The sequence below is a fragment of the Festucalex cinctus genome, chromosome 16 (genome assembly GCF_051991245.1).
Source record: "Festucalex cinctus isolate MCC-2025b chromosome 16, RoL_Fcin_1.0, whole genome shotgun sequence".
Lineage (NCBI taxonomy): Eukaryota > Metazoa > Chordata > Actinopteri > Syngnathiformes > Syngnathidae > Festucalex > Festucalex cinctus.
Genome location: NC_135426.1, coordinates 21,764,542 through 21,785,374, shown reverse-complemented (window position 1 = coordinate 21,785,374; position 20,833 = coordinate 21,764,542). Strand labels below are relative to the sequence as shown.

The 20,833-nt window shown below is 40.2% G+C and overlaps 1 protein-coding gene across 1 annotated transcript in view; it reads left to right on the top strand.

Annotated features, from left to right (window-relative positions):
- The first annotated feature begins 566 nt into the window (after positions 1 to 566).
- The window catches only part of LOC144004125 (LIM domain only protein 3), a 43,802-nt gene continuing 23,535 nt past the window's right edge, over positions 567 to 20,833 (top strand). The window contains exon 1 of the mRNA XM_077501086.1: positions 567 to 784. Coding sequence (XP_077357212.1) covers positions 579 to 784 — 206 coding nt within the window. The 5' untranslated portion in view covers positions 567 to 578. The remainder of the gene's footprint in view (positions 785 to 20,833) is intronic.

Below are 20,833 nucleotides of genomic sequence, written 5' to 3'. Positions count from 1 at the left end.
TGGAATATTAAATTTGAGTAAAAAAAACAAAAAAACAAAAAACAACTCAATAATCGACTTTGTGACATAGTATTAATCGGTACCGAATCGAATTGTGATACAGATCGAATCGCCAGGTACTACGCATTTCACACATCCTAATATTATATTATATTATATTATATTATATTATATTATATTATATTATATATCGTCGCTGCTACGTAAAAAAATCTCATGTGCATTTTTAGGTTTGTTTTTTTATTTATTTTTTTTTACGTTTTTGGGATGTCTGCGTTCAGCTTATTCCCAAAAACGTTACAAAAAATGAAGTGTTTTTCACATAAGAGTGATAATATAATATAATATAATACAATATAATATAATATAATATAAAATATGATATAATAATTATATTATTATATAATATAATATATTTTATTATATTATTTTATATTATATTATATTATTATATAATATAATGTAATAAAATATAATATAATATAATATACCTTCCCAAGAAAATATACGCACACGTCCTTGATTTGAGTTTGCATGTAACTTTTGCTTTTGCGTCTCACCTTGTCGCAGGTATACAAATGCTTTCCGTCCAGCCGGACACGAAGCCAAAGGGCTGTGCCGGCTGCAACCGGAAGATCAAGGACCGCTACCTGCTGAAGGCCCTCGATAAGTACTGGCACGAAGACTGCCTCAAGTGCGCCTGCTGCGACTGCAGGCTGGGCGAGGTGGGCTCCACGCTCTACACCAAAGCCAACCTCATCCTCTGCCGGAGAGACTACCTACGGTAAGGGACGCGTTCAACAAAACAATCCGCCGTTTTCCACTCAAATCAATCTTGCTTCAATTTGAGAGGTTAGTTCGTATGCCGAAAGACGAGAAACACATTTTTAACGCTGCCTTCTTCGTGTTTGGCCAATGTTTTTCTCAAACAAATACTTGTACTTTTTTTTTTTGTTCAACACCGTCTTGTGCTCTCAAACACGTTGCGTTTAAACGGGAATGGAATGTGTGAGTTGCTCATTTTCAGTTTATTACTTCAATAATGTGGTTGTAGTCGGTCTAAAATTTGTCTCATCATGTCTTCCCTTGTTGAGGTGAATTTTTAGTTACATTTTTTACCCAACCCAGTTGTCATGGTTTGGTCCGTCTAAGTAGAAAACAATTTTAGCTCTAGCAGCTAACTATAATTTTGATACTGTAGCCTGTATGATTTTAAGTAAGTCTTAGTCACACAGTGAGATATTGTGTTATGTTGTTGGCATAGCTCAAAGCAACAAGAAGCTTGTAAACGACAAGCAAACCCCAAAGAAATTAGCATGGCTGCTACATTAGCCACTGGCTAATTCCTTCCTCTTTAAAACTGGAATCCAATTGCACAAAAGAAAAACATCGGTCCAATCTTTTGTCTTAAATGGTCAACTAACACTAAGAAATTATTCCATGTTGCGGCTAACATGATACTTGACGTTTAGTAAACACGGTTCAATTCGTAGTTAACGTTTAAGTTGAATACTTTAGCATAAAAGTCCCTGAAAAGTGAGAAAGAATGTCTTCACAACAGATAAGAGTGATGTTACCAACACCAACCAAATTTTGCGGTTTCAAAACTGTGAAAACATCCCCCCCCCGCGGTTAAGTTAGCTAGCCAGCTAGTTTTGTGAGCTAACTTAAATAGTTGTTGTTGTGCCGTGTTTCATATAATGAGCTTGGAGTCAGTGACGGGAGTCGGAGGCGGAGTGTTGAAGCACGGAGGTTTTATTGACATCAGCTTCTGAGGTTTTAACAGCAACTCCCCACTGAGCTAGAAGCTAACAGGCTAACTCCCCTTTTCCACATAACAAAACCTTCCCACCCAGAACTCTCCCTTCGTGAGTGAATTATGTTCCCATCACTACAGGTTATTCATATAACTATCATAAAGAACATGCTAACAATTTTACCAAACTATCAGTTTCACTTCAAATCACAAAATCCAATGAAATCTTCATCCTCGGTGTCACTTTTAAACAACTCCCCCAACTCGGGAGGTAGATGACGCGCCGCTTCCTCTTCTACTGGCAATGTTGAAATTATCAACACAGGCCTAGAGCGCCCTCTTGGGGTTTAGTGTGAAAATAACATGTGAAATGATATAGAAATGTGTTAATAATTTCACACAAAAGTCTCACCAGAGTATAAGTCGCACCCTCGCAAACTATGAAAAAAAATGAGATTTATAATCCGAAAAATACTGTAGGTAACTTCTCCGCAATTCACAACTACCGTATTTTCCGCACTATAAGGCGCACCTAAAAGCCTTCAAATTTCTCAAAAGCTGACCATGCGCCTTATATATGGATCAATATTGAGCCGCAACAGGTCTCGCTGTCAAGACGCTGTCTGTGACAATACACGATCGTTGACGCGCATGCGCAGAAGATCCCGCCATCTTGGATCGCTAGCTAATACTAATACTTTACCTCAGAGAAAATAATAAAACAGCTGTTTATTCATTTTGGGAGTGAACGGAGTTGTCAGAAATGTGGTTTGTAATCTATTAATAAAGTTTGACTGACCTATCTGACTGTTTTGTTGACATTCCCTTTAGCGCAGCACCATCTAATGGATGCATAACGTAACCCCAGCCTCTACTGCCGCGCCTTATATATGGAAAAAGTTTAAAAATATGTCATTCATTGAAGGTGCGCCTTATAATGCAGTGCGCCTTATAGTGCGGAAAATACGGTACATAGTTCTGTCATTTCACGTTTTCAGCTACCGACTTAAAATTTCTGTCCTTTCCCAATCGTGCGCATTTTCCCGAGGTATGCGGCCGATTCCAACATGTTATTCTTTCATCTTCAAGGTGACTGAATTGATTCCGCGTTCACCGTCACGACATGCCGCGACGTCTCCCCAAAACACGACGCGGCTGGCGAATGAGCGGCAAATCCAGCAAACGGCAGCGCTCCCCATCCGCACGGAAAAAAAAAGTCAGGCTCCGTCACCGGGCCAATCAATGCGGGCGATATTACAAGAACGCTGCAATTTTACACTTTCCATCACTTTGCGAGGACATTCCATTGACTCGGCCTCACCTTGCCTTAAAATGGAATGATTTACGTTATCAGGACTTGCGACAGATTCATGACCCCCGCAACCGCGCAAACGCGCTCGCTCTCGTAAAAAAAAAAAAAAAAAAAGCGCTTTCTGTATATTATTTGGACTCGTGTTTATCTCGCTTGTGTCAGCCCGGGGTTAGACGCGACGGCGGCGGGGGGGGGGGAATCACAATGTCAGAATCTGTCCATTTTTATATCATGACACGGGTGCTCCTGTTCTGTTTAGCGGGTTGGTATGTTATTAAGCCTGACATAACAAGGGTTAATAGAATTCTGCAGGGGTCTAAAAATCGGCAGAGGAGTAATAATCCCCCTCAAATGAAAAGAAAGAAACAGTGGGAATAATACTTAAGGCTTCAGCAGTCCCCCGGCGCGATTGAATATGATGCACAGCGAGGAATGCAAAGAAAATTACGGGTATTATCTCCTCCAGCTTGATTTGTACTTTGCTCCCTATGAATAACGTATCCATAAACGAGCCCCCTTTTTTCGCAGGCTTTTCCCGTCGGTGATTCCAGGTAATAGCGCCACTTTGTTTATGCTGATGCGCTATTTTCGACGCTAAGAGCTAACGCAACAAGGCCAGGAGGGCTGGGCCGCATGGAAAAAAAAAAAAAAAAAAAAAAAAAAGCTGTTGGGCATCAGTTAATGGAAAACCGTAAATTCCGAGCGTCCATTTTAAAGGCGGCACCGGGAGAAGGCTTTATTTATTTATCTATGTATTCATTCATTTTTTTTTTTCCCCCCTCAACTTCCAATTTTCCTCTACAGTGGTTTTACTAAGATTGTGAACGCAAGCAAAAGCGCACATCAGTCAACACAGCTGGATTTATTCAGTTTTTTACAAAGCTGAGCGATAACCAAATGTAGAGCATGGTTTAAAGTTGTTTTTTTTTTGGTTTTTTTTACGCTTCTTCTTCAGAATCAAAACGCCCCCCCAAAAAATGAGTACAAAATAGCTTCTTTTTTTTTTTTTTTATATCTCACATCAAGCTTATTACACATTTGTATGTCGGCGTCAGGCGTGACTGTGACATCACGTCAACCTTTATCGCCGCATAGTGACAGGCAGCGAAGAGAGAAAAAAAAAAAAAGCTTAGCCTGTCTCAAAGCCATCTATTCTCCTCGGAAATCTCATTTAGATACATTCCCGCTGGTGAACATGTGTCATCGCTTTAATAAGAAAAGGGATATTCCGTCGGCTGCGGCGCCTGATTACTCACAAGCGCCGTTTTCCGAGCGCAATTTTGAATTTGTGTCGCTCGCTTTTGTCGTCAAAGATCCTTCCACAGATGGATATGAAAAGTCTACACACCCGTTCACCACTTCCATGTTGAATGGGAGTCAGCCATCGAGTAACTGACTAGCCTCAAATAAAGTTCCGATGTTCTAGTAGGCTTTTCCTGACATTCTTTCGTTTTCGACAGTTTTGTGGCAATTTTCTTGTTGGGAATTTTGTTATGTTTGATGAACCAAGTTGAACTTGAACTGAAACAGAGGCCTTAAGAATTAAGAACAATTTCAAATACTTAACACAAAGCTTTAGGGCTTTTACTCAGGGAAAAAAAAACCACAATGATAAGCCTACTAGAACAACCAAACTATTGCACTTTAAATTACGGATGTTCAATACCACTTTTTTTCAGACCGATACCGGTACTCAGACCCTCAGTACTCACCGACACCGATACCAAGTGCCCATAGCAGTAGTACATTTTGATAAATATAAAAAAAATCACAAAAAAATATTTTTAAACAAAAATATTTACTTTAATTTTGACAAAAAAACAGCACAGTCACTCTTCAATAGTGTTAACGCTCAAAATAAAACACAAAAATGCCCTTTTAGTTTAGGATTCACAATTTTGAAGTATTTCCAAACCTTGTGAAGTTTTGGTGGGTTCATTGTTGTCAAAACAGGAAGTGATCCTCATGATTTGCCATGATGTTAAACTGCTGCAGGGTAGCGCCAGCTACAGGCAAGGAGGACTTACTGAACGTCTACCCCCCCCCCCCCCCCCCGCGCTTGTACTCGTTGCCGTCACGAGTACTCGAGTACTTGAAAAAAGACTGGTATCGGCCGGTATCGGTACCCGCCCATCCCTACTTTAAATGTTGGCAGGCGCGTGCTGATGCTCATTTTACATAAGCTTCAATGGGTGTGGCTAGTTATGAGGGTGTGCACACTTGTGCAACCACATTATCTCAGCTGTTTATTTTGCTCTTCCTCTCAACTTTTGTTTTCCCTCAACGGAGCTGTACATCATATAGGTTAAATTAATGGTGGAATTAAAAAAAAAAGAAAAAAAAAAGATTTATCTGGGTCTCAGTTTTTTAGATCACAAAAACATATGAACATGAGTGTGTAGACTTTTTTTTTTTTTTTTGCACCATATCTCATATTTTGCCATATTTTAACCTGTTGAATGCAAGGTGCACAATACGTTTCATTCCCCCTGACAAAAGATCACAATAAATGTAGTTGAACCTTGAAAAATGCACTAGGAAGTGGTTTGATGTTCAAATTTCCATTTCATATTTTAAGTGTGCAAATTTGTTCCAACACAGTCTTATTCGTTTTGTTTCACAAACTAATAATACAAGAAGAATGAACGAGAGATTGTGGATGTTTCAGAGGCTGCATTCACGACAGAGACTCTCCACGCTTCACTTTGTCGCCAAAAATATGCACATGTTAAATATTGCGAAGTATTATTATAAAACACTGTATGCTGTGTTTAGAGTATCGGTGGCGGCCGGCTGCATCTCGTTTGATACGCGGAAACGTTTTCTGACATGCTGTTTTTGACTGGCGACTTGCTCGGTCAAGATTTTTCCCTCCTTCCGTATGCATCCATACGCTCACTCTCATATTCATTTTGCCCTTTTTTTTGTTTCGCGAGGTAGCATCTGTGTCTTGACGAATGTGGCTCCGCGAAAGGTCGCGGTGCCCGCTGTGCCCGCGAATGCCACCCGTATTACTACACCGCGTCCATATTTAGATAAAACCAGCTGCAGTTTGACTTCCGCGTAATCAATTAGGATGTCAAGCTGCGCAAATTCCTGCTGGGGGGAAAAGGAAAAAAAAGAAAAAAAAAAAAGACAGACGACAATGTCCTTCCTGGGAAACTTAAACTATTTCTTTGCACTGGGAAAGAAAAGGGAGCGTTCATTTGTCGAGCGCTTTGAACACTTTAGCGGCAGAATTTTGTCAGGAAAGCTTCAGTGAGGCTCCAGATTGAATCCTATCTGGGCTGCTTGTTATTACAATGGAGCACTCAGCATGCACAAAAGGCTTCGCCTGCTCGAGCTTTTAATGGGGACTCGGAGGTGGAGAATGCGGCACTCGGTCTGTCAGCCTCGGCACTCCAGCATCTTTAGCCTTCATCTTTTTTTTTTTTTTTTTTTTCTTCTTCACCCCTCCCGTTCGGCACGCACGCATAGCCCTCCGTCGCGAGTCTCGGCCCTCTTGGCCTCCTTTGATGCCGCTAATCAAGACTCTCCATCGCCTTCGCAGGGCTGGAGATGATACCTGATTCTAATTACATGCAAGGTGGTGGGGGGGAACTTTGTTTGATGTCTTTTGTCTGCATCTCAGCTTGGCTTGCTTTACCTTTCGAGCCCCTCCCGCCTCCCGTTCTTTCTCCGCCCCCCCCCCCCCGCCACCCCCCCCCCCCCCCCCCCGGGGGACCCCCCCACCCTGTATGAAGCTAGACATACACGCAGCGGCCTCAGAGCGCTACAAGGTGAACTATTCCCCGGCACGTGTTATTATTAATAACTGCCAGAGAGAGGGGTCACCGAAGACAACTCCTTGAAAAAGAACCCCAGGCCAGGCAAGTAGGCCGCAGCTGGGTGTGTTGTAAAACAATACCACCCCCCCACCCCCCCAGTCCCCCTGAGGAGACTCGCTGCTTAAAGCAAGAATAATGCATAGGGGAGCGCGAGGAGAAGCGCGCAGGCTCACTTTTGGGCTGTGAAAAATGAAGATGTCACCACCTGGTGCTTTTTAAGCAAACCTTTCCGGAAACTTTCCCAAGCCTTTTTTTTTCTTCCCCCATTTCTGTTGTACTTCTGCGTTGTTACTAAACAAGTCCAATGCAGTCCAACACGTTTCGTTTCATTTTTCAGAAGAACGAATACGTATATTCTAGGGGTGTGAATTGCCTGGTACCTGACGATTCGATTCGTATCACGATTCATAGGTCACGATTCGATAGGTAACCCTAACCCTAACCCGAACTTTTTTTTTTTTTCTTTTTTTTTTTTACACAAACAGAAGCTGAAGTTTCAGGTAGCTTTTGTTATTTATTTATTTATTTATTTATTTATTTATTTATTTATTTATTTATTTATTATTTGTATATTTATTTATATATTTATTATTTGTATATTTATTTTAAAATGTATTTATTTATTTATGTATTTATTATTTGTATATTTATTTATGTATTTATTATTTGTATATTTATTTTAAAATGTATTTATTTATTTATTTATATTTGTATATTTATTTATTTATTTATTTATTATTTGTATATTTATTTTAACATTTATTTATTTATTTATTTATTTATTTATTTATCTATTATTTGCATATTTATTTAAAAAACAGTTTTCTTTATTTTGTTGATGAAAATATTTTTTCATCTTCAGTTATTTCATTAGTTTTTGTTTGCTATCATCTTGATAATGATTGCCAAGTTCTTGTTTTTTTGTTTGTTTTTCTAGTTTTTTTGTTTTTTTTGTTCCCCCCCCGTGGTCACGCCACGCTAGCCTCCCCGTCTGATGGCAGCATTCAAATTGTGAGGCGAGCCAGTGGAAGCGCCGCGCTTAAAAATGAGAGCAATGCTAATCACAGACACATTATGGGATATCTCTTGTTAGCGCAATTCATGAGGGTTTATAACCATTTTAGCGGCGCCGCATAATTAGCTCGTCTCTTTGAGATTACACTGGAAATAATTAAGGTTGTGAAAGCATGGCCGAACTGTAAATAGTATAATGGGAATCGCTGCTTCCGCGCTGACGGCCCCGATTCTTTTTTTTTCCGGTTGGATTAAATAAGAATTTTCGGGTCACGGCTCACAAATGTGAAAGATATTATCAGTAATGGACGTCCGTTGTTGCGATGTGATATAACGAGTTTTATGGGAGTTCCTGCAGCATTTTGTAAGGTCAATCAAGGTTTTCTGATTGCTGCGTGTTAAGATTAAGGACAGAATGCAGTCAAATGACAATTACAGCTTTTAGTTTTTTACGTAATAACGTCTTGAGTGTAAAAAGGCCTAAAAGTGCTCCCCTGTTTGTGTTGGGGATTTGAAGGCACCCAAGACGCTGCTGCGTGATTCCTCCCACGCATGTTGAGAGGAGAATCTGGCAAGTGTGGGCTGTTGAAGTGAGAGGAGCCATCTTAAAAGATTGTCAAAGGGAAAAAAGTCACGTATAGTTTATCCAAATAATGCCGTGAAGAGAAGCCGACCTTACCACAATGTTCTACATTGACACGAGGAAGTCACGATAGCTCGGAATGTGACAAAATTCTGTTTTGTTAAAATGCTCCATTGAGGTCGTAAATGCCTGAAATAGTTGCTCATGTGTGCCTTGTGATTGATTGGCAGCAGTCCAAGGAGCAGTCTGCCTGAAGTCAGCTGGGATAGGCTCCGCACTCATTTTTGAAATTAGCCACTGAATCAACATGAACGGCTGACTCAATGTACTTTTTTTTTTTTTTTCCAAAAAAACGCGTCACAGTCAAACAAGTGAAACATCAAAACAACTTGTACCGCATTTTCTGCATTATAAGGCGCACCTAAAAGCCTTTCATTTTCTCAAAAACCGACAGTGCGCCTTATAACTCATTTGCTCCCAATAACGTGTAAATCCGTTTTTTTATGTTTTAAGTGTCCCAAAGACGTATTTATACGTTGTTGTTGTTTTTTGTTTTTTTATGCTAGAGCATACAGAAGGCTTTGATGCAGCCTCTCAACTGCATAGAACGGTTGCAGAAATGGTAGTTATTACACAAACGGCCAGCAGGTGGCAGCAGAGCATATGAGATCAACCAGGGCCATCTAGAAAAAAAGCTAAATTACTTTGAATTGTAAATAGATTTGTGAAAACTGATGAAACTTAGCTCTCTTCTAATGCTAACTGCTGCAAAACGGAAACAGGTAGAAACATCCTTTTTTTCCTGATGAAAGAAGAGACTTTAATCTTTCATTTGATCGGTTCCATGCTTTTATAGCAATTGAACACAATTTTGTACAAAATTGTACGCTTAATGCAACCCCAGCCACTGCAGTAGCTTCTACTCTATCCACCTTATAATGCAGTGCGCCTCATATATGGAAAAACGTTTTAAAATATGTCATTCATTGAAGGTGCGCCTTATAGTGCGGAAAATACGGTAGCTTATTACACAATGTTATTTCAATTTTAAGATATTGGTTAAAATATTTACAACAAAGGAACTAAAGTACAGTTTGAAAACATTTTCATTCACAATAAATAGTTGGAGAGGGGGGGGGGGGGGGGTTAGGGTTAGGGTTAGGGTTAGGGGGTGAATGTAGTGAGCTGGCTGTCCGAATCGCCAAACAGAATGAGGGCACCACATATTAAGCCACTATATAGTCGGGATGTCACAATATCGTGATATCGTGATATTAAAACTGCCACAATATCGTCGTCGTCATGTTCACAATATTTAAAAGGAACACATCTTTTTAAAAAAAAATCAGGTTGATTTCCATTTGTGCAATTCTAGCACCCTCTAGTGGCTATTTTTTTAGTGCAATTTAATTTTCATGAGGGATGTTTTGGCCTTCTATGTTTAAAATTATGCTAATTGTCAGATGAGGGGGAACCTAATTTGCTTGTGAAGCGATCAATGTGTGCTTGCATTAGCAAGTAAGTGTCTCAATATTGTTATTAGAGATTGTAGGTGGTTTATATGCATTGCTGTTACGTACAAAAGCACAATATTGCGCTTTTTTTTTTTTTTTTAAGTATAAGCTCTTTTTTTTATACCATATTGTGATCTTTTTTAAATATCGCCAGCACCCCCCACAATATCGTGATAATTATCGTATGGTGACCTTCATATCGTTTGGATATCGTTACATCGCTACTATATCGTGAGTTGCTATGTCGTGAATGAGGGGTTCGGGTAGGGGACAAGGGTGGACATTTGGACAAAGCCAGTGGAAAAAAAAAAAAAAAAAAAAGTGTCAAATTTCACCTGTAGCGTTAAATAGAATACTAGGCACAGGGCTCCCCCTACAGTTGTGGAGAGTAACTTCATTCACACTGCTTCGCGGTGGTGGTGGTCCGTTTAGTCCGACAGCGACGAACGCATCCACGTGATAAACACTAACTTTGTTGTAGACTGAAGTTGGTCGGCTCCAATTTTCCCTTCTGATCCTCCAGTTGCGTATTCGACAGTGAGATGATTACTCACCGGTGAATAGACAGCTCACTCTAGCCGAACACGGTGTTTACTGTAATGGTCCGCTTGTGCCGCCTGCGCCTTTATGTGTTGTTATTGTTGCTCTATTGATTTCCCACCGTCACGTATTCTTGGTAGACTTATGTAATTCTCCAAGGTTTTTCCTTTTTTTTTTTTTTTTTTTTTCTCTCTTCAGGTTGCCATGTTCCCACTCGCCGTCTCGCCGCATCTATCGCGGCCTTTTAATGACGCCGATACAACCTCGAGGCATCGGTCGTACCTGATGAATATTAAGTAAAGTATTTAAGTAAAAAAGGACAAACATGAGTATCAGGGGTCGTGTGAAACAGATTACGTCTCCATTTTTTGGCATTTTGCAGGGCAGTGATTAAACTTGTCAAATCTGGTCTTATCTTTGTGATTTAGAATAGATGGGAATGTTTTGTTAATGAGTACTTTCTTTTTACCGAAATTGTGATTCTCCTCAGATTTTCGTTTATTCCAAATCTCCATTAAATCAAAGTATTTCATATAAGATGACGTTTGCTTGTTTCTGGGCGTGGCCATTTTGGAAATGGGAGTTTGCCCAATGTTGCACTTTTTTTCTTTTTTTTTTCAGTCATGCCTGTGCAATACCCCGCGGCATTGTGGGATAATATGCTATGTTTGTAGCATTTAGCTCTCAAGTACGTATGAACGTATTTGCGAGTATGTTCGAACATATTTTTGAATATGTTTGAATGTACTTGTCTGTGCGAACATATTTGCGATTATGTTCGAACATATTTGTGATTGTTTGAACGTATTTTTGAGTATGTTCGAACATATTTGGGATTGAACGTATTTGTGAGTATGTTAGAAAATATTATTGAGTATGTTTGAATTTACTTGTCTGTGCGAACATATTTGCGATTGTTCAAACATATTTGCGATTGTTTGAACATATTTTTGAGTATGTTAGTACGTATTTTTGAGTATGTTCAAACATATTTTTGAGGATGTTAGGACATATTTTGGAGTATGTTCGAACATATTTGCGAGTATGGTCGTTAGGACTGCACGATATTGGAAAAACATGCCATATGCGATATACTTGCTTAACATAGCGATATTGATATTATTGCGATGTTTAACATGTACCTAAAGAAATTACATTTTTATTACCTAATGAAAGAAAAACATTTTTCATGTGACAAAATAAGCAACCTTGATGTAATCTTAGTTAATTAATTGTAATTATGTCTTGATAATTTTCAACTATTGAATGGCGATGCACATTTTAGTTAGCATATGACTGGTCAAATTCATATAAAAAGCATAAAATTCCATATAAAACTTATTGCATGCCTTTGCGATATGCATATTGCAAGGGCCAATATCGTGATATCGATATTTTTTCGATATATTGTGCAGCCCTAATGGTCGTACATATTTGTGATTGTTTGAATGTATTTGTGAGTATGTCCGAACATATTTTTGAGTATGTTAGAATGCATTTTTGTCATGTTTTGGTTTTGTGGGGGTGTGATTTTGTTTTCTTTTGGTTGTTTGTCACGTATCCCTTGTCTCTTCCCTTGTCCCGTTATGTCGAACCACGTCCACCTGAGTGTGTCTTCCCTTCCCAGTGTGTTGACCAATCAGCCTCTTTGTATCTTGCCCAGGTGTCTGCTGTTTTCTCGTTACCATGTGTATTTAGTTCCCCTGCTTTCTTTCACTTCTGTTTGAGTCATTGTTGCTGTCCCTGTTATCCCATGTTTGCCATGCAATGTCTTGTTTCCCCTCCTGTTTTTGTTGCTTTAGTCATTTTTTTTTGGCTCTTGTTAATTTTGTTATTTTCACAAGAGTACCTTGTTTGCCTTTTTGTGAATTAAACCCCTTTTTTACTTGCATCCCTGCCTTGCCCTGTTTTTGTTGCCCCCTGCATTTGGGTCCCCCCCCATCGTGACAATTTTTGAGTATGCTCGAACATACTTGTTTGTTCGAACATTTGTTATTATGTTTGAACGTATTTGCGAGTATGTTCGAACGTACTTTGAGTATGTTTGAAAATATTTCATTGTGTTTGAACTTGCACGCAGATATGCTCGAACATACTCTTAATTTTTTATTTTTTTTTTTCCTCTTACGGGGGGGGGGGCATCCTTGTTTTTGTTTTTTTCTAGAGCTGTATGTGTACCGTATTTTCCGCACTATAAGGCGCACCTAAAAGCCTTCGTTTTTTTTCAAAAGCTGACCATGCGCCTTATAATCAAGTGCGCCTTATATATGGATCAATATTGCGCCGCAACAGGTCTCGCTGTCAACACGCTATCGGTGACCCTGCACGATCGTTGACGCGCATGCGCAGAAGATCCCGCCATCTAATACTAATACTTTACCTCAGACAAAATAATAAAACAGCTGTTTATTCATTTTGGGAGTGAACGGAGTTGTCAGAAAGCTGGTTTGTAATCTATTAATAAAGTTTGACTGACCTATCTGACTGTTTTGTTCACATTCCCTTTAGCGCAGCACCATCTAATGGATGCGTAACGTAACCCCAGCCTCTACTGTAGCGCCTTATATATGGAAAAAGTTTGAAAATAAAATTCATTGAAGGTGCGCCTTATAGTGCAGAAAATACGGTAAATATTCATGAATCCATCTTTTTTTTTCGCTCTCTCATTTCCTCTAGATTGGTCGCCAGCCAATCGTAGGGCATATTTCCAAACAACCGTTCACTCTCACATTCACATCTATGGAAAAAGCAGTCCTCAATTAACCCTACATGATTGTTTTCAGAGCGTGGGATGAAGCCAGAGTTATCAGGAGAAAACCCACACAGTATTTGACTGGACCGTAGACGGGCTAACCACCGTGTTCCCTTTAGTGCAATATACTTTTATTAAATATAATTCCCCCCCCCCAGTTATGTTTGTGCACGCCTTCCAGCCAAACAGTGGTAATTACAGTCGGATTATATAGAAGGGGTTGTTTTAAATTTGGACCGAAGTGTGCCAAATGAACGAATCTAAAAGCGGCGCCCTCGGGGCCTTTTGATACACAGCCGCAGCTCTGTTTCATCAGCGCCCTTATCTAATTCTCTGTCCCAAACACATCAACCAGGGTAATGAAAAATTCATTGAGTCAGTTACTTTGCGCAATTGAACACATCCATCATCTCGTGTTACTTTGCAATATAGTAAATCATGCGGCCGTCCCAATCACGAACCCCCTCTGACCGAGCAGACCTCCCCGTAATGAATATTGACTCCCATTGTGTTAAATTCATTCGAGCAAATCAAGTTTTTAAACACTCAAAGCCCGCCACGTCCCACTTTGCTCTTTCAAGGTTTTTCATTAAACACGGCGGAAGATGATTACCTGATAAGTGAATTTGAACTTTCCTCCGATGCCTGCGCCCGTGCCCACCATGTGATATCATCCTCTCTGCTTCCAGATTAACCTTTATGGCCCTAATAAATGGTCTATATTCACATCAAAGGGATGAGGAGATGGCGCAAGGCCTTATGGGAAAAAGGGGACGCGGGCCCGCTGAAAGAGCCGGAGCTCAGCTCCCCTTCTCATTGAACAGTAATCTTCGCTGTCCACTCCAAAATTATGCCCCCCTTTGTCTTTTTAATTAAACTCAAGTGCAGTTAGGCGGCTATTTGACCTCTGCTGGCCCCTCTTTACTGACAGTGCCGCAGGTCATTTCCATGCATATATTAATATCCCCTTTCCTCTTGGGCAAGGCTTTACAGATTAAGTGGAGTTTTAAGTCTCATCAAGTTCCCATTTTTTGACTGTTTCGCCGCATGTTCTTTGGACATTCATGACTGCTTGGAGATTTCATTTTCATTATTTTTGGGATATACTGTAGGTACATACAAGTATAGTGGTTCCTTGATTTTAAAGTTTTTTGGCCGATTTAGTTTATTTATATATATATATATATATATATATATATATATATATATATATATATATGTGTGTGTGTGTATATTAGTGATAGACCGATAAGTTTTTTTCAGGGCCGATGCCGGTACCGATTATTAGTCGCCAAGGAGGCCGATATTCATTTGCAGGAAAAGAGAAAATAATAGCGTAAAAAATAAGAAAATAAAATTACCTTTTCTTTTAATTTTAAACATAGAAAGAATCGACAGCTTTGTTTAATTAAAACTTTAACAGAAATTGTAGAAATTGTAGGGAGCATCCAGGGTCATCTGCATGTGTTAAGCTAAATTCAAAACTAAGCAAATAAATAAATAAATAGTTTTATACTGTAAATCTAGTTTTCCTAAATTTATTTTTTTTTTTAATTATTATTTTATATAAATTAAAAAGTGTTGGGACTTCCCAGTGTTTGCAGTGGATAAATAAATATTTTTTATTGTTTTCTACTGTAAATAAAGTTTTCCAAAATTTCAACGTAATTTCTAAATTATTTATTTTTTTAAATTCTTTTTCTTTTTAATCTATTTAAAAAAAAAGAAAAAAAAAAGTGTTGCGACTTCCCAGTGTCAGCAGTGACAAATGTATCTAATTTTGTGTTTTCGTCAGGGTTCAAAAGATCTTCGCAGATGGTGAGAATTTGTCTGAATATGTTCGAAATGTCTTTGCAACAACTAAAAAGTGTCTGTGAACATCTCAGAAATCCTGATGAAAACACAAAATTCGATACGTTCGCAAGCATTCACCGCTCAGTGATATAACAGCTTTATCGCCCTTCAAATTCGTAAAAAGGCCGATGCCGATATTTGTCAACATGCCAAATATCGGCGCCGATGATCAGCCCGGTCGATAATCGGTCTATCCCTAACATATATATATATAAAATGTAAGCAACGTTTATGCTAGGTTCAATGTTGTTTTGCATTGTGTGATAACGTTATGCTAGCCGACTTATTTAAATTAGTAAGTTAAGGATTGATGACATTTAAATACACGTGTAATTCTCTTATGATTAAACTTCTGCTTGTTATGAAGTTTGCTACCACCACTTGTAACTAAAGATTTTACAGTTACAAACCATTCCATAGCAAACTGAACGGTACCGCTTGGTGTAAATTAAGCTCACGTCTGCAGTCACGGGCCTCAAGCCTTGCCGGCAACGCAGCGCCACCACATATTTGGCTTCCCCGTCTGTTTGGTGAGCGTGCGAGAGGATGATAACGGGTTTGCTGTTTACCTCTCACGGCGGTGCAGCATTCCCTCCCGCCTCCATCGCCACAAGTTTTGGCATACGCTGCTCTCGTGTTTTTTTCACGGCTGTGTGTTTTGGAAGCATCGGCAATGTGCCCTCGCGCCGTCCGATCGAAAGTGCCAGATGTCTCCCCGTTGAACCTGCGCTGCTGATGCTTCATTGCTGAGAATGGCAAACGCAGATGTGCGGCTTACATCGTAGAAGAAGAGAGACGAGAGCTTGGCATTACGCCCACTAACAGGTGGAATTATAAAGATGGAATGTTCATTGTATGCATTTGTGACGGCTTTCTTAAGGGTTGATACCAGATCAGGTTCTTCTGACCCTCCATTCACACACTGGCTATGTTCTTGATAGAGCCTTCCTCAGTTAGATCTTGCCCAGATACGACCGTGTTATATGTCAACAGCCAAACCGTATAATTTGGCAAACATAAATCCACTAGTCTAATTGTAATGCATCGCTTACAGTGCAGCTCAGCATGTAAAAACTAAGGCCCAACCAATATGGACAATATGGATTTTTTTTTTTTTTAGGCCGATGCCGAGTCTGCTATTCGGCACAATAAAATAGCGATAAACGATTAATCAGTTGATTAATAATGCTTGCAGCAGTCCCGTTATGAATTACAGGCAGAACGTATACTGTTTGACAATACTTTCTGTCATGACTGGGTCATGCCAGGGTGATGTTTGGGTCATGACCGTGAGGTCAAGTGTCTGTTTTGAACTGATCTAACCATCATCTGGTTTCAACTGGAAAAAACGCTATGTGATGTCAAGAAGCTTTAATCTCTTTACTTGGTCAACAGCCAATCAGATGATTCCATGTCAGTCCTGTTACCCACATGTCTAGCCAAAGCCAATCCGATGAACTCACTGTCTATTTAAGCCAAATTGAGAAGTGTGTGATTGTCAGATTATTACCTCTGTTCCTCGGTGCATCTCCACAGCCCCAAGGGGGATTGGCGTCTCGTGATTCATGATGCATTCTCGTTGTTTCTCGTCGAGTCAAGTTTGTTCTACGCCTCTCGATGTTATGCGAATAAAGTGTTAAAATCTTATTTGTGTCTACGCTTTTGGGATACGTAACACTTTGTCCTTAAGTGTTTAACTTTACAATTGAGAGAAAACAAGAAAACAAAAAATCAGGCAATTTGTACTTATTTATTTATTGCAATTTTTTTATTTTTTATTTATTTATTTTTTTAGGGTGGGGGGGCTGTAATATAATTATGGTATAATGCAGCGGCGTCCAAACTACTGCCCGGGGCCCATTTGCGGCCCGCCATCTATTTTTCAGTGGTCCACGACATATACTAAAATTGGCATTTGACATAGTTAAAATAAATAAATAAAATAAATAAATACATAAATAAATAAAGCTTAGAGATGGTCAAAGTCAGAAAGGAGGGTGTCAAAAAAATAGGTGTCACTTTTAAGAATAAATTGGTTTTTATACTTTCTTTCTAGATATGCAAAAGCACAAATACATTATTAGTACTTTGTTTTATGACGAAACACAATTTCTCTTCATAACATTACGTGGCCCTTGCGTCCTTCTGATTTCCTGTATGTGGCCCTCAAACGGAAAAGTTTGGACACCCCTGGTATAATGTGTATGGAGAAAAAAAACATTTTTTTTTTTTTTTTTTTTTTTTTTTTTTTTTTTAAGGGCTAATATCAAGTAGCTAGCAAAAACCGGTAAATGATGAAAAAATGGAAAAAGAAGACCTTTATCTTTTTTCTTTTTTTTTGTATGTCCATTCTGACATCCGTGCCGATGTCAGAGGTGATGTTCCACATTAAGAAGGTCACCTGACCTCGAAGTCTCGTATTGTTAGTGGAAGTGTGCGAGCAGGAGTCGAGCCCCATTATGGAAGTGCGGGAGCGGTGGAACCTGATCCGCGAGTCAGTCGGTTCGGTTTGCCGGCAATTAGTGTGGTAATGTGCGTCGACGTAGTGGTGTGTGTGCGTGCGTGGATGTGCTGAGGCCTCGTGTGTCACCCCTGGTTAATGAGGCCTTTATGGAGATGAAGTAGGGGTGTGGGCAGAGGAAGACACCGAGACGAGTGCTAACCGCAGTGACGGTAGCCGGCTGCAGCTGTTGAAACGGCGCGGGGGGGGTGAAAGCGGGGAGACGGGCGCACAACTGTGGAAAACAGCATTGCAAATTGCTGATTGGTTGGTGTCAGCCCCACTTACAGGCGTTATTTGAATGGTTTAGGCAGGGCTGTGAGACCTGTGCTGAACCCCTGAGCGACTTCTCAATTAGTGGGCGGCCTAGCGGAACTGCCAGACACTATTGTGCATCCCCCCCCCCCCCCCCCCCCCAATGCCCAACCGTCATCCCGCTACAACCTTCCTCGCCGCACGTTTTGCCAGATCTAGTGATCAGGCACTCGGTAAGTTTATTCTACGCCGACTTGTCGGGGAGACGCCTTTATCGGGCTATTTTTGTTTTCATCGTGGCGGCTTTGAGGACGCAATATGATGTTTTTGATGTTGCTCTTTCTTCGGCGATAACGGCGCACTCCAGATTGGAGTCGCGTGAGGCTTTGTAAAAACCTGAATATCGCAGATAACGCGCTCCACAATGGAGGAGTCCGCTTTGCTTAACCGAGTCGAGCCGGTCCCCGTTGCCGCGCTACGCTCGTGTGAAATGAGATGTAAATGTGGCAATTTTAACAGGCTGATTTATTCATGAGGATGCCAAAAAAGAAAGACAAGAATGCTAATGCTACACACCGCTTTGCCCTTGGCTGGGCCACATTGACAAACAAGTCACTCGACAAAGGAATTAACAACTTCATTAGGTCACCTGACAACATTGGCGTTACGTCACTCGATAGAAGACTTACTGTATCTATGACCGCGAATGCAGTTGAGTTGATATAACAGAGTCAACAAACATGATGAAAATGAAAGTCTCTCAAGTGAAAATAATTCACAGACTCATTATTGGGGATTTCTTTTGAGGAGGTTTGAAAGAATCAATTGTAGTGCTGAGGTCATGCCTGCCGCTTGTTGAAGTGTTGTGTTTGTGAGGCTGGAAGGACACGCCAGTGACGACTGCTGCATTGATTGCGCCCTATGCCAGTTTTCCGGCCGCTTTTAATCTGCGAAATGGTAAATAGGCAATCAGAGGGACGCTCAGCGGTGTTCAAATGTCGGTCCTGTGATTTCGCAGCCACCCCTCCACCGGTGGAGACTTGATCAATGGGCGGGACAGGTCGGACGAGATTTAGAGCTTTGGAAACCATCCGACCATGTCAACACTTTCAACGCGAACCAGCCGTGAACACGAATGTTAATCTGTGGGCGGCATGGCTCAGTGGTAGAGTAGTAATCTCCCATTGTAGCGCTTCTGGGTTCGATCCGTGGCCATGGTGACTATGTCGAAGTGTCCTTGAGCAAGATGGTGAACCCACAGATGCTCCTGGTGTTGCGTCATCAGTAGGTAAAATGAGGAAACATTGCTGAAGTGCTATACAAATGAAAGCCCATTTGTTTATTAAATCTGTCTCTCTTCACCTTGAATTCAGAAAGTGTTGTTCTTGTATCCCCATCTCTATGCGGCTTAATTAACATTCACTCGCCGCCATTTTCACATTTGGCAATCCCGTTCGCTCCCAGCTGTTTTCCTGGATTCTGACTGATTTTTCAAGGCCCACAGAATATTGTGTTCTATTGCTATAAAAACATGGAACCTACCGGAAGAAAGATTAAAGTCTCTTCTTTCATCAGGGAAAAAAAGTGTATTTCTATCTATTTCCGTTTTGCAGCAATTAGCATTAGAAGAGAGCTAAGTTTCTTCAGTTTTCACGAATCTATTCAAAATTGTAAGTAATTGAGCTTTTTTTCTAGATGGCCCTGATTGATCTCCTTTGCTCTGCTGCCACCTGCTGGCCGTTTGTGTAATAACTACCATTTCTGCAACCGTTCTTTGCAGTTGAGAGGCTGCATCCTAGCCTTCTGTATGTTCTAGCATAAACAAAAAACAAAACAAAAAAACGTCTAAATACGTCTTTGGGACACTTACAACATAAAAAAAACCCGTATTTACACGTTATTGGGAGCAAATGAGTTAAGTGTTACTTTAGTGTTGCTGGGAAGTTAGTTGTGCTCAACTTGGCATTGCAAATCACAATTGCAAATCATGCAGTTAGGACACTGACTAAACCGCCATTACTCATCTCAACTCTATATTTGTAGAGCACTTTTGAACAAATTTTCTTAAGATGGAACCCAGGGGCAGCAGATAGAAGAAAACAGTAGAGGACCCAGAATTGACCCCTGTGGAACACCATGTGAATTCTTTATGCACAAATTCAATCATATTATAAATTTTATGAATTCAATGCTGAGTTTTTCTACTGGACTCTCAGCTAGTTGTCTATTCCTGTATTCTCTTCCATATGTTTAAGAAAAGAAATGCACAGAAAGTCATTGTCAAACAATTCACACCAAAGCACAATTCACCCTTCACTTTTCCAAAAGGACAACGTGCTTATCTGAAGACAAACAATTAAAAGCTGGTCTACCTCAGTCCTCCCGAGAGCCGCACAGACTTTAATGGTTTCACATATTTCGGCCAAACCTGCGAGGCTTTCTATGATCTCATTAATTTAATTGGCATTCCACCGTGTCCGTTCATTAGCGACATCGCCTTTGTTTCGCAGCTTGCTTGGCTCGCACACATTGTTGCCTTATCGGGAAGGTTTTTTTTCCCACTTAATCGTAAGCTGTTGGAAAGGTGTGCGGTGAGGCAGCCTTCTTGCTTCATTGTCACATTACGGTGAATAACATTTCTGTATGAGTCACTTAAACGTATCCGTCATTGTCGTCATGTTTCATTGTGATTGGCGATTCTTCCAAAAGAGAACCCGACCTCAAATTATGAAATGTAAAATGGAGACAATTGCATGAACGTGGTGGAAAAAGAAAAAAGTTGACCTTTCTGACAGGCCATACTTGGGTACTTCCCCCTGTCGAGTTGCTGATGGGACGATAACAAAATTGAATGAAAGTAAAGAGATTGCTATGGACAGCTACGACAATCCAGTTGATGGCAACAGTGGGAATATTTTTGGATTCC